This window comes from Gossypium hirsutum, chromosome D03 (genome assembly GCF_007990345.1).
Source record: "Gossypium hirsutum isolate 1008001.06 chromosome D03, Gossypium_hirsutum_v2.1, whole genome shotgun sequence".
NCBI lineage: Eukaryota > Viridiplantae > Streptophyta > Magnoliopsida > Malvales > Malvaceae > Gossypium > Gossypium hirsutum.
This window is the reverse complement of record NC_053439.1, coordinates 8,214,909-8,229,141: the sequence shown is the minus strand read 5'-3', so window position 1 is coordinate 8,229,141 and position 14,233 is coordinate 8,214,909. Positions and strand designations below refer to the sequence as shown.

Sequence of the window (14,233 nt, the reverse complement as noted above, 5' to 3'; positions counted from 1 at the left end):
ATCATATTATACGAGTGTAAATATTAAACAAAAAAACATTAAAATTTGTATTTTAAATTATAAAAAAATTGAAGATAATTCATAAAAACATATTGTGGATATATATATGTTTCAATGAAACAGATGGCAAAAAAAGAAAAGAAAAGAAAAAGTACTTGTCCTAAAATGAGTAGTTGGATATAAATATATAGAAAAAAGATTGTATAAAATAGAGATATTATCTTTTTTTAATAGTTTTGTGCCATATCAATAATTTTATCTTGAATTTTAGGATTTTAATTTGAATTTAAAGTTTTTCAGGATAAAAATACTGAAATTTAGTATAAAAATATTGATATAATATAAAACTATTAGAAAAAGGATACATCTTGTTTTATTAAATCCTTTCCCTAAATATCTAATTAATAAACATATAAGAAATGTAAGAAAAGGAACTTGTTCCCAGTTCCCACAAGATGGAAATACCAACTACGTAGCAGGAAATTGGCAGTACCATAACCAATCGCTAGTAATTTCAAAGAAAAACGGTCGTGGGAGATTAGGGAGAGGCGTGGTAGGTACAAGGAAGGGCAAGTTTTGATGTAGAAACAAGGCCCTGCTTGGACTGGGTGTCTGGTGTCCATTTGAACGTGAGATGGGCATATTTTTGCCTCTAAATTCCCACCCACTTCCTCTCGCCCATATGCTCTACCTACCACCATCCCCCTCCTTATATCCCTTCCCTCTCTCACTTTCCGACTCTAACTCACCTTCCCTTTTCTCTCTCTGCCTATATCCCCCATTTTCAATACCCAATTACCATGATCTCCATTGCTGATCATCCCGTTGAGCTTGAATCCCCTAAGCCTGATCAACTCTCCCCTGAAACCCCCGCTGATCACATTTTCAGGTCTAAATTGCCTGATATTCCTATCTCAAACCACCTCCCTCTCCACACTTACTGCTTTGAAAATCTCCCCTCTCTCTCCGATAAACCATGTTTGATCTCCGGCTCTTCTGGGAAAATCTATTCCTTCAGCGAAACTCATTTGATTGCGCAAAAGACAGCCGCTGGTCTATCCAACTTAGGCATTCAAAAGGGAGATGCCATCATGATTCTCCTCCACAACTGTGCCGAATTCGTCTTCGCCTTCATGGGAGCTTCCATGATAGGAGCCGTTTCTACCACCGCCAACCCGTTTTACACCTCCAAAGAAATCTTCAAGCAATTCAAAGCTGCTCGAGCCAAACTCATCATCACTCAATCCCAATACGTTGACAAGCTTAAAGACACCAATAACAACGACGGCGACGAAAACTTCCCCAAAATAGGTGAAGATTTCAAGGTGATCACCATCGACGACCCCCCAGAAAACTGTTTAGATTTCAGTATGTTATCAGAGGCAAATGAGAATGAGATCCCTCAAGTTACCATTCACCCCGATGACCCTGTTGCTTTGCCCTTCTCTTCGGGAACAACAGGGTTACCCAAAGGAGTCGTTTTAACGCACAAAAGCTTGATTACAAGCGTCGCTCAGCAAGTAGATGGAGAGAACCCAAATCTTTATTTGACACATGACGATGTTGTCTTGTGTGTTTTGCCTTTATTCCACATTTACTCACTCAACAGCGTGCTCTTGTGTTCCTTGAGGGCTGGAGCTGCGGTTCTGTTAATGCAGAAGTTTGAGATAGGGACGTTATTGGAGCTGATACAGAGGCATAAAGTTTCGGTGGCTGCGGTGGTGCCGCCGTTGGTGGTGTTGTTGGCTAAGAATCCTGTGGTCGCCCAGTTTGATTTAAGCTCAATCAGGGTGGTGCTTTCAGGGGCCGCCCCGCTCGGAAAAGAGCTCGAAGACGCTCTCAGGGGAAGGGTTCCTCAAGCCGTTTTGGGTCAGGTTAGTTTTTTTGTTTTCTTAAATTTATTTAATTTTCATTAATGCATTTCTTAACTGAAGTTCATGCGAAATGAGAGTTGATAATTTTTTTTTTAAATTACGAAGTATATTACTATTTTTCCCCCTTCATTAAGTACTAAAAAATTATTTTAGATTTAAAAATATTAATTATTATTTATATTACATTCACCAACAAAATTCATTATCTATTAAATGTATTCCTTTTCTTTTAAATAAATAAATATATATATATTACACGTATCTTTTTAAGAATAACATTTAACATGCCAGTGTACAATTCTCATACACTATCAACTAATAATAATGCAATACATTTTCATTAATTTAAAAAATAAAAAACTATAAATAAATACTAACAAATTTATTCTGGAAATATAAAATATGATATTGATAATAAAAAGCATTTAATGCAAACCATACTTTAACTCTCTTAAAATATTATATAAATTTTTAATAAATTAACAATTTTACCCTTTATATTAATTTATTTATTTTTGTTATCTTCAAATTTTATATTCAATAATTTTTAATTTAAAATAATAGAAATTAATTAGTTATAAAAATATTTAATTATTATCAACAATAAATTAGTTTATATTCTAATATAATTATATATTAAACATATCTACAATTAAAAATATATATTTAAATAACTATAAATAAAATTAAATATTTTTAAAACCCTTCGATTTGGGACCTTATTATTAAGCCTAAATTGGCTGCTTGGAGAAATAACCTAAATTTAGAAATAATGACATTTTCTTTTTCAGTTTTATGAATATATTTTTGAAATGTCTTATTTTATGTGTTATAGTCAAAATTCGAGTAGGGTCTGACATCAAATTTAGGATTCAATACAACTGCTACTCTCTTTCCCCATTTGACGTTTGCTTTTCCGGAAGGTTTTTGGATTTATTTTAGTAGTAGGTAAATTAATTTATGTATGTTAATTAAAAAGTAAATATATTTTTTTATTAAATGTTTCATTTATATTTATTGTGAACATGAGGTATACATTACTTATTATTGTTCAGTTATTTTGTTAATTATGTTAATTTTTAATAATTTAAACGGAAGAAAATAAAAGAAAATCTAATTTTTCATTTATTATTTTTTGAATATTGAGAAGAAATCTAAAGACATCAGACATAACATAAAGAGCTTATTTCTTAAACGTGTCTTACATTGATAAAAAGCATTCGAACCGTAATCTGATCTGATCAAATAATAGCCCTTAGTAATATGCGGATGCAGTGTAAGATCCCAAAATCTAAGGGTATTAATGGCCATTAGCGGTCACTGGGCCTCCTTCTGAATTCTGCCACGCATTTACTGACACTATATTGAATATGGAGCCACCCATCTTTTGTTAGATGATATTATAAAATAATTAAAATCTTTATTTTATATCATATAAAATAGCATGAATATTTAATATAAAAAATTGATTAATTAAAAATCCAAAAATATTTTTCAAAGTTTCTTGTTCAGAAATTTTAAAATTTAAATTTTTATCAATAAAATAATGAAAATTCAAGTTTAAGAATTTTATCAAAATATTAAAATCTGAAAATTTTAATTATTTTGAAATATAAGTCCCATTTTGCCATTGTGGAGGAGGTTTTTCAGAGGGTAGTCAGATCTGTACATCATTCAAACCAATGCCGCCCACTTGTAATGGTAGGCTTCATTGGGTCTCGACCCAAAAGTTCAAATGCCCAATGGATTAAGTGTTTTTGTTTTTTTTTTCCGAAAAATATAGGGATATGGAATGACAGAGGCAGGACCAGTTCTATCAATGTGCCTGGGTTTTGCGAAGCAGCCCTTTCCTACAAAGTCAGGTTCATGTGGGACAGTGGTTAGGAATGCAGAGCTTAAGGTCATTGACCCTGAAACTGGCTGCTCCCTTGGCTACAATCAACCTGGAGAGATTTGCATTCGTGGATCTCAAATCATGAAAGGTTACTTGAACGATGGTGTCGCCACAGCAGCTACCATAGATGTGGAGGGTTGGCTTCATACAGGTGATATAGGTTACGTGGATGAAGATGATGAGATTTTCATTGTTGATAGAGTAAAGGAAATCATCAAATTCAAAGGCTTTCAAGTACGTTAATTTCTCCCTTCATCGTTTCTTGGTTAAAGCAACCTTTATAAATTGCATTTTTCTCTGATTGTTTCTGTTGTATTTAGGTGCCACCAGCTGAGCTTGAGTCCCTCCTTATAAGCCATCCATCAATTGCAGATGCAGCTGTAGTTCCGTATGTACTTTCCAACATGTTCAATTCATGGCTGACATATACTCAGTTCTTCTTCTTTTTTTCTTTTAAGTATTCATGTTGGATATTTGTGTGATGCATATTTGGAGATAAGTACTAGAATAAAACCTTCTAAAAATCCCCTAAATACATGAAAAACTTTGAAAAATATTGAACGTACAACCTTACACAAACTGCAACATTTAACAGGCAAAAAGATGAAGTTGCTGGTGAAGTTCCGGTTGCATTTGTGGTTCGATCAAATGGTTTTGAACTCACTGAAGAAGCTGTCAAGGAATTCATTGCTAAACAGGTATATACGAAGATAACATCCTAATTATATTCTGAAACCAAAGTTCCAAGGCTTAAGCAATAAAATCCCTTTGTTGTGCTCACCAAAACAGGTGGTTTACTACAAGAGATTGCATAAGGTGCACTTTGTTCATGCAATTCCCAAGTCTCCTTCAGGAAAGATTTTGAGAAAAGATCTGAGAGCCAAGCTGGCTGCTGCAGCACCTAATACCCACATTCCATGAAAATTTCTTCTATAATCTATTTGGCTTTTAAATTGCAACGCCTTTTGCTGATTTTGCTTTAACTTAGGCTTTTAATGTTTCGAACTCAAGAGTTCCTGAAAAGAAAAAATCAGTATGGCGATGATCCTATGTCATATTTAAGTTTGTTCTCTTTTTCTCATATTAAGTGGTCATGCTTGTAAGTTGTAATGCAATTTGTTTCGTCGTTTTGTTGTAATAAGAGGGAAATCAGAGCCAATGATTTCGCTCAACCTATATGATTTGGAAATAGGTTTAGATAGACATCAATTCCATGTTCCAACTTGTAATGTTCTCTCCTCTATTGGAAAAGAGAAATGATTCTTTGAATTGCTTCCATTCCATGGTTATATATATAGGCGTATATACAAAATTGTCCATTCACTTAGTATTGTTTTGTTAAATAATTGAAGTTGAATTAAAAGAGGTCCCGTATTTTCATGATAGAATAGTTATGCTCTTGTCAACTGAGAATCGTGGAGAGATTGGGAAACTACCACCACCCTCGACGATGGAAGAGTGACAAGAAAAAGTTCACCATACCAAGGAGGCACCACTAGCACGGGGAATATGGATATGGATTCACCTACTAGAGATTAGATGTACTTTAAGGATATTTTACTTCATGCTTTGAAGAACTTTAATGAATTAAACGAACAAGAGGAAGATGACTTCGAATTATTGAATGGTGATGTCATCATAGAATTACTTGATGGAATTCCGTCAATAGAATAGGTTTGCTCAGGAGGACAATTGGCAAAACAATATCTTTTCTCTTCATGGATTTAGAAAATGGCTATTACTTAGTCAACTTCCAATCATCGAAGATTACACAAGGTGTTGTTGCAAGGTCCATGGGTTGTTTATGATAGTATCTCACAATTCAACCTTGGGCTTTATCTTTTTTTTTTGTTTTACATCACAATCGCATCCCTTGAATATGGTAGCAATGATTCGTTTACCTTGTCTATGTGGAGAAAAAGCAAGATTTTGATTAACACAAGTGTGTTGTAAGCATCCAAGAACTTCACAAAGCAGGTAGAGGCTATAGGACACATGCGACTTTAAACATTTGTCTAAACAATGACAACTTACGTATCTCAACCCCCACACAAAGTGACGCGATATCATTGTATATGTGTCTTTTATGAACCTTTCTAGGTGCTGTCAAATTGCAACATTTGGTCTTGCAAAAAGCCAAAATTGATGACACACTCTTAGACATAAGGGGGAAGGCAATGTAAGAGGGAATTTTGGACCTGAACCACAATACAATCGAAGTCCTCAAACCATGTTGAGCCATCAAATGTTCGATAAGTTTGTTAGGTTGGACGAACGAAGGCCTTCTGACTTTGCCTAACAAGAGCAAGATTCAAAGTCTATTCTTGAGCCTACAAAGAATTTTAGGCATGAGAGCCCATCGTTAAGCCCTTCATAAGCTCAATAAGGTGGGCACAAATACCACAATTTGGGCACAAAGAGAATTTACAAGAGAACCTTCATGGCCTCACTTAGGGGTGGAAGTGGACACCACTTGCACCCATCGACATTGATTGAGAGTCACAATCTCAACCACTTGCCTCTCCACTCATTTATGGAGGATTTTCTTGTAGCCAACAATTTGCATATCTTGTCAAATTAATTAGCCATGGACTTGGGTATAAATAAAAAGGGATTCTCCCCTCAAATGAGATCATTTTAGGGCACACACAATAATTTATTCAAAATCATTTATTTACATTTTTCACTTTGAGAGAATCTCTCAAGCTTCCTCACTTTACAATTCTTGGCTTCCTACGAGTAAAAATAAGTTATTGCTTAAGGCTTCTTACCTCGTCTAAGGGAATTAACACACTTGCAACACAAGCACCTTTTATCAACATTACTTCTATACTTAGTTTTGTTTATTTTTATTATTTTACTCTTCCTTGTTTGATATACTAACTTGTTGAAATAGCACAATCCCACATCTAAAAAATACAAGGTTGTGGAGTGCTTGTACTACTATAAATAGTTATGGTCTCTCTACCTTTAAATCATCCCAAAATTTTCTATTTTCTTCATAAGACAATTTTCATTTTTCCTATTTGTAACTTTCACTTGTATCTTTTGCAGTGAAACATATTTGGTAGTGTTTGAGGGCATAGGCATAATTTTTCGAACCTTAGTAAAATTATAATGTAATTTATTATTTTTCTTTCAATATTTTTTAGGGTACATTTGTAGTGATATATTGTGCTATTAAATTACATTGAAGGGAGATTCTGTCAAGGAGGTTGAGTTTTAAGCGGGACCGTCTATGACCCCTCAAATCTTTCTTAGGAATCGAATTTAGTGTGGTTTTCGAGTACAATAAATTACTCTCTTTACCCTATTCGAACAACAAGTGGTATCAGAGTCGAGGGTTATTTGAAGTATGCTCTGTGGTTGCAATTTAAACTGATCGTCCACATCATAAAAGATTTCATTGGACATATTGAAAGATTATGATTGAAATGGTGGACAATCCAAGAGCTCCAACATCGCCTATATAGTTAATGGGATAGTTGTTACGACATCAACTAATATTGAGAGTTAGAAACATTTAAGTTATGTCATATGCGCTTGGGGCATGCAAATGAAAAATCCTTGAGCTTACTTATAAATCAAGGATTATCAATCGGAGTAAGAACTCGTAAGTTGGATTTCTGTGAGCATTGCATCAAAGGGAAATAGACAAGGGTGAAGTTTGAGACTACAATCCATGATACTAAATGCATCTAGGATTATGTTCACTCAAATGTTTGGGGTTCCTCTAAAAAAGCTCTTTGGGAGAAAAAAACATTATTATGTAACTTTCGTTGATAACTATTACCGAAGAGTGATTGTATACAATAAAAACAAAGGATGAAGTGTTAAGAGTTTTCTTTAAGTGGAAAAAGATGATGGAAACTCAAACGGGAAAAAGGACCAAGCACCTTCGCACAGACAATGGTAGAGAGTATATGAGTGATCCATTTGCAAAAGTTTGTGAAGAAGAAGGCATCACCAGGCACTTCACTATCAAATCTACGCTGTAACACCCCAAAATTGGGCCTAAGAGTTCTAGGGGAATTTTAGGAATTTTAGCCTTAGAGTGTTCAGAATTTTGCGCCACAGTAGATCGGTCATGTTTTTTTAAAATGGTTTTTAGAAAATTAAATCAATTTCTAAAAATTAGTTTTAAATACCTTTAATTTTAAAAATAGGACTGATTTGTAAAAAGGGTCAAAACTTTGGGTTTTTATAAAGCAATTTAACCAAAATTTAAAAATCACCTTAATACTTCCCCCATCTACAACTATAAACTTCCTTTTTTTGTTTTATGTTTGCCGTCCCAAGTTCTCCCTAAATTTTCATTTCGTGTGAAAAGATTAAGAGCATGTTTGGTTGGGTGTATTGGATTAGCTAATACACCCCTAATCCGTGGGCCCCACTTAAGCCCCTCTTAAGCAGGTGTTTGGTTCAATGTATTGCCTAATACACCCCTAATATGTTACGCCCCTAATCCCCGAAATTCTCTGTTTTCTAATCCCTGCCTTCTCTTCAGTTTACATCCGTTTTAGTTTTCACGCCCTAATTTGCCCTCTGTCCCCTGTCTCTCCTTTATCTCCTTCATTGCTTGCTTCGCCTTCGGCCAGTAGCCCCAAATTCTTCTCGAGCATGCCATAGAGAAAGGCAAGAAGAGAGCTGCTTCTCCTTTCTTTTTTTGTTTTCTGTAACAGACCCAGAAGTTTTAACCTAGTTTCAGGTATTTTTTCTTCATATAAACTATGATCATTTTCCTTGTATGTTAATATCATTCATTTACTGAGGTTTTTAGCTCTTTTGGTTTTATATTGCACCATTTTAAAAAAAAGACCTTTATGTTTTTATTAGTGGGTGATTTCTTTTTTTTTATTTACTTCATGATTAAGTATATAGGCTTTGTTGGTTCGTTCTAACAGGGAATTGGAAGTTGTTTCATTTTGGGTTTAAATTGTTAAAAGCATTAATTAATCAAAGGAAAAGAAGCGTTTTTAAGGGGGATTTGGGATTGTATGTGTTCTTCTGTTGTTCTTATTGATTTGTTGTGTAAAAGAAAGCACTTGGTGTTAATTGAAGTTATTTGCAATGCATTTGATTGGTTTTATTTTGCGAGCGACTGATTTTGTTGTCATTTAAAGTATGCTAAAGTGAATGGTGAATTGCTTACTAAAAGAGGTGAACGGTTTTATCTGTTAAGGATGCAAGTCTATCATCTATGCTTTTAGGTTCCTCCTTTAAGTTATTCAGCAAATTTTTTTTGACATATTCATCGCACACACTTTGTTCCATGTTTGATTCTTGTTCCTTTTTAACTTTCATTGTTGAGAAAAACTTTAAGATAGACTTCTTTTCATGTGTTTTCAGTGGTACCTACAAACATAGTTGAAGAAGTAATTAGTGGATTTCTTGGAATAAACCCTGACACCATGAGTTTCTAGTTAAATGCAACCTTTTTTCCGTAACAAAGCTAAGCAGAGCAAGACAATGAAGACAAGTTAAAAATCATTGAAACCAAATAGAAACTCATTCGTGAAGTTGTATCTGGACCAATGATCTAGACCAACTGTCAGCTGATGAATCCCTAAACTATGAAACCAAATAACATAAATTCCTTTAAATTTGAAGTGCTAGTCATCTCCTATTACACATCATGAAATATTCCTATTTAGCTTTTTCTTCTTTGTTGGGTTATGTTATTTATGTGTTTCTTATTCGTTATGTTATGGGCATGTTGTTTTACTTCTTCAAATGTATTGCTTTACTTTTTCTTCTTCTTTTTTTATTATTGAAATTGTATTTTTATTTTCACTTCTCAGTCCCAACCTCCCTTGCTTGCTTCGCCTCCGGCCACTAGCACTACTCCCTTAGTCCCTTGGCTTGCTTGCTCCACCCATAACTAAGCCTCTTGTATTCACTGAGTCACTGTAAGTTTTTTTGCAATTAAATTATTTGATTTTTTTATTGTTACTGAGATTAGTATTGAAGAACTATGAGCTTTTTAACTTAATTCTCTCTAATATGATACTGGCAAGATTGTTAACTCTACCATAAAAAATTACATTACCAGAACATAAAACCAGCAGCACTCCAAGTTATCAAAATAATTACCTATTGTCATTTCAATCATTCTTCCATGGTTCTAAGATTATAAGCTCCCTTAGAAGAAATAAGAAAGCCTACTTTGATAGCCCCATCTAATAAAACATCCTTCAATACACTCCGCTTCAATTATTGGATAGAATATAATTCTGGTAATGTCTTATTTGCATGTAACTCTTTAACCTACTCCATCTCATATATATATCGACTTTGAAGGCTTTCTGAGCATTGCCCTTTCTCATTATAGTTATTTTATTATCCAAGTCATCATGAATGTCCAATCTACTTGAATCTAAAGGTAGTTGCGTAATGATGTTATTTGCATGATTTTGGTGAATTTTTCGCATTCTTTTATCATGCTTGTTCATGAGTGGATTCAATAAATTATGCATCAACTAATTGAGGAAACTTGCTTACAAATGCATCCTACAGCAGTTGACCAAACTCATATTAACCACTGCTTCAAACATTTTAATACAACATTATTCGAGTAAAAGCTATTTCACTAAATTACACGCCCTTCAAATGGAAGCCTGGAGTGATTCAACTGTATGAACACCATGGTCTCAACCGAAATATTTATTTTCGGTTTAATTTAAACAATATATTTAAACAATATAGTTGTTTTTATTAAAGACTCAAATAATTATTGAATTAATTTACAAGGCTTTTTTATATAATAAGCTCTCTATTTTTAAATTATGTATAAACAATCAATCAAGTTCTAATTTCGATGCTTATATAATGTCCAAATTTAAGATTAAATCTGCATATTTTAATTAAAATATAATTCGGTACTTATATAAACAATCAATCAAGTTCCAATTAACTTTTTTTAGGCATGTTTAATTAATTTATCCCTTTATTTGATTGTTTTATGAAATCCATCTATTATGCTACTACTATAAAATTATAGAAAAAAAGTTAATTTGATTTGACGGGATGGGAAAAACATGTAATCTTTTTCTTTCAACTGTTATTTTTAAATTTTTAAATTAAACAGTATCTTGTATGGTTGAAGTTTTAAAAATCTTTTAAATTTTATGTTAGAGTCTCATCCTATGTCATTTATGTGCGAATTTTTAGTTAATATTTATTTCGGTTTAGGTTTTAAATGTATTTTTTATATATATATTTATGTTTAGAGTTTGTGGTTTTCTCTTTTAATAATGTCGTTTCTAAAGTTTAAATTTGAGTCTTTCCATTAGGAACGCAATACCCGGCCATTTATTATTAATTTTGAATGTATTTTGTATTTTTGAAAATTTGAAAGGCTAATGCTTCTAACGTGTATTATTTTGTATTGTAATTAAGATTGTATTATGTTTCTTTAAAAAAGTTTTTATTTTTTAAAATTTTCATAGTTTTTTAAATCAACTTCAATGCAAAATAACTCAATTACTGATTACTTATAATAAATTTGGGGAAAATTAGGGCTCTATTGGTTTGATTTAATTGAGTCTTTTGAATTTTTTCAACTGTCTATTATATTACTTATAATATTTTTGTTTTGAGCTTTTAGATTTATTTTAACAAAAAGAGCTTTATTTATGGCTTTTTGAATATTATTTGACAAAATTTCAAAAACATTTTCATAAATGTTTCTAGAAAATAATAATCTTTCAAAAACTTTTAAATTATTTTCACTACTGTAAATATAATAATTTTATTTTTATATCATAAAATATTAAAATTAATTATATAATAAATAAAAATAGAAATGATTTGGGTTTCAGATTTTAAAACTTGTATTTCATAAACCGTCCAAACACATTAGTTCAAGTTAATTTTTGGTTTTTCGAATTTTCCTGCTTACCCTTAAGAAGAACCCATGTGTTAAAATAAATCAAAACTCGAATCCCGAACCTCAACTACGTGTTGATTAAATCGATTATAAAATAGGTAGTTGTTTTAAGGCTACAATGTTAATAAAATAAAATAAAATAAAAGATTGAAAAGTTGAAGAGAGTTAATTGTAAAGAAAAGTAATCACCCAAGTCCCAAGTAGAAATTTGGTAATGATAATAATATATATTTGGCATATTTTAATTAAAATATAATTCGGTACTTATATAAACAATCAATCAAGTTCCAATTTCGATGCTTATATAATATCCAAATTTAAGATTAAATCTGCATATTTTAATTAAAATATAATTCGATACTTATATAAACAATCAATCAAGTTCCAATTTCGATGCTTATATAATTGTTATTAAATTAATAATATTCAAATTCCTTATTTAATTCAAATTGATTATAATATTATTTTCAAATAAATTATCAAATTATAAAATGACACTCAATTGACATAATTATTCATAAAGAGTTTATTCCTTTTTCAAATGCGTATAATGTTAATTACTCATATTTTTGTTGCATCAACGGAGAAAATGTTCTAAAAATTAAAATTGATAAAATCTTACTGAAGATTAACAATATCTCAACAAAAATTGAATGAATTATCTATTTTATTAATTGAAAAAGATATTTTATACGATATTTATTTTAATAAATTTGCATCTCTAAAGTGTGAGGGGATTGATACTGAGTTCTAATTTTAATATGGTGCAGTAATGGCTCGTCTGCCCTTAATTGCACAAACTGTGAGGCGTAAAAGAATCGGTGCTGCATTGACAATTTGGTTGGAAATATGTAGAATCGCGATTTGGTTCTTATTTAGAATGGGTGCCAGCCTTAGCCTACATACTTATAGACCAAGGATTAGGTCTTATACCGTAGAATTTTATGCACAACGAGATTATGTGAAGAGGCTTGTATATGCTAGTGACGAGACTTGTATTGAACAAGTTAGGATGAATAGAACTGCCTTTTTTAAACTATATGAGATGTTAGAATCGATAGGGGGATTGAAGTCGTCAAGGTTCATGCTTGTTGATAAGCAAGTAGCAATGTTTTTACATATCATCTCCCATCACCTTAAAAATCGAGTTATCAAGCATCACTTTAGAAGGTCCGGGGAAACTGTAAGCAGAGCATTTCATAGTGTTTTAAATGCTGTCATACGCTTACAAGATGTCTTATTTAAAAAGCCGGAGCCAATTACAGCCGATTCTTCTGACACAAGGTGGAAATGGTTTAAGGTATTAGACTGAGTTTTATATATAGATTGTACAACATTTAGTTGACTTAGAATTAAATTAGTATTCTAACTCAAGGTTTTATATCATGTGATATAGAATTGCTTAGGTGCTCTTGAAGGAACCCACATCAAGATTAGGGTGCCAACAGTTGATAAACCTAGATATCGAACCCGAAAAGGTGACATAGCAACAAATATGCTAGGTGTTTGTACACCTGAGATGCAATTTGTTTATGTTCTTCCTGGTTGGGAAGGTTCAGTTGCCGATAGACGGGTGCTTCGAGATGCCATTAGTAGAAGACATGGACTAAAAGTTCCTCATGGTATAGTGTATAGTTAGAGGAATTTGAATTATTCATTAAGATCAAACTTTGTTTGCTGAATTAATCATTTTTTAAAAAATTTATTTTATAGGTTGTTATTATCTAGTTGATGCTGGATACACAAATTGTGAGGGATTTCTTGCACCATTTAGAGGACAGCGATATCATCTGAACGAGTGGCGTCAGGGTTATCAGCCAAGTTCTCCGCAAGAGTTTTTTAATATGAAACATGCCTCAGCACGTAATGTCATTGAAAGATGCTTTGGCTTATTAAAACTTAGATGGGGAATACTTAGGAGTCCATCGTTTTATCCTGTAAGGGTGCACAATAGAATTATTATTGCATGTTGTTTGCTCCATAATTTTATTCGAACCCATATGAGTATTGATCCCATTGAAGCGGAGGTGGGAGAAGGATTACCTACTAATGTGGTGGATGACGATGAACCGAATATCACAAATATTCATCCATCGGATGCTTGGGCAACTTGGAGGATGGAACTAGCCAACCAAATGTTCGATGAATGGCAAGCATCTAGAAATTAGTTAGGTTTAGGGACAAATTGAGTTTGAATTGATTTGTTGATGTCATTTTATGTATCTAGTTTATGAAACTTTGGTGGTCTTTGATTAAAATTCTGTATTGTACTAAACTTTGTTGAATTATAATTTAATTATCTTTTCATTCAGCATGTGTTATAAATTTAAATTTAGTATTGAACTACCGATATAATATTATAAACTGTTCACCTTTTGATTCATGATATTCAAAATAGTAAATAATGTTAATTTGTTTTTTTTTTCTTAAGAACAATATGTCAGGTGTTCCACCAACGGGTGCTTCTTCTCAAGCTTCTCGAGGAAGCAAAAGAAAATGGGTTCTAGAAGAGGATGCAGCCTTGGTTTCTTGCATGGTGGATTTGCACAATGTAGGAACATTTAATGCTGATATCGG

The 14,233-nt window shown here is 32.5% G+C and overlaps 1 protein-coding gene across 1 annotated transcript; it reads left to right on the top strand.

Moving 5' to 3' along the window:
- The first annotated feature begins 800 nt into the window (after nt 1-800).
- LOC107950562 (4-coumarate--CoA ligase 2-like) lies at nt 801-4,689 on the top strand. Its single transcript, NM_001327574.1, has 5 exons — nt 801-1,874; nt 3,658-4,002; nt 4,089-4,156; nt 4,364-4,466; nt 4,558-4,689. Exons 1-5 carry the CDS (start codon nt 801-803, stop codon nt 4,687-4,689), a joined length of 1,722 nt encoding a protein of 573 aa, NP_001314503.1.
- The last annotated feature ends 9,544 nt before the right edge of the window (nt 4,690-14,233 follow it).

Coding starts and splice junctions, on each gene's coding strand:
- LOC107950562 (NM_001327574.1), top strand. CDS start 801: ATGATCTCCATTGCTGATCATCCCGTTGAGCTTGAATCCCCTAAGCCT. Junction 4,003..4,088: donor TCAAATTCAAAGGCTTTCAA/GTACGTTAATTT, acceptor TGTTGTATTTAG/GTGCCACCAGCTGAGCTTGA. Junction 4,467..4,557: donor AGGAATTCATTGCTAAACAG/GTATATACGAAG, acceptor TCACCAAAACAG/GTGGTTTACTACAAGAGATT.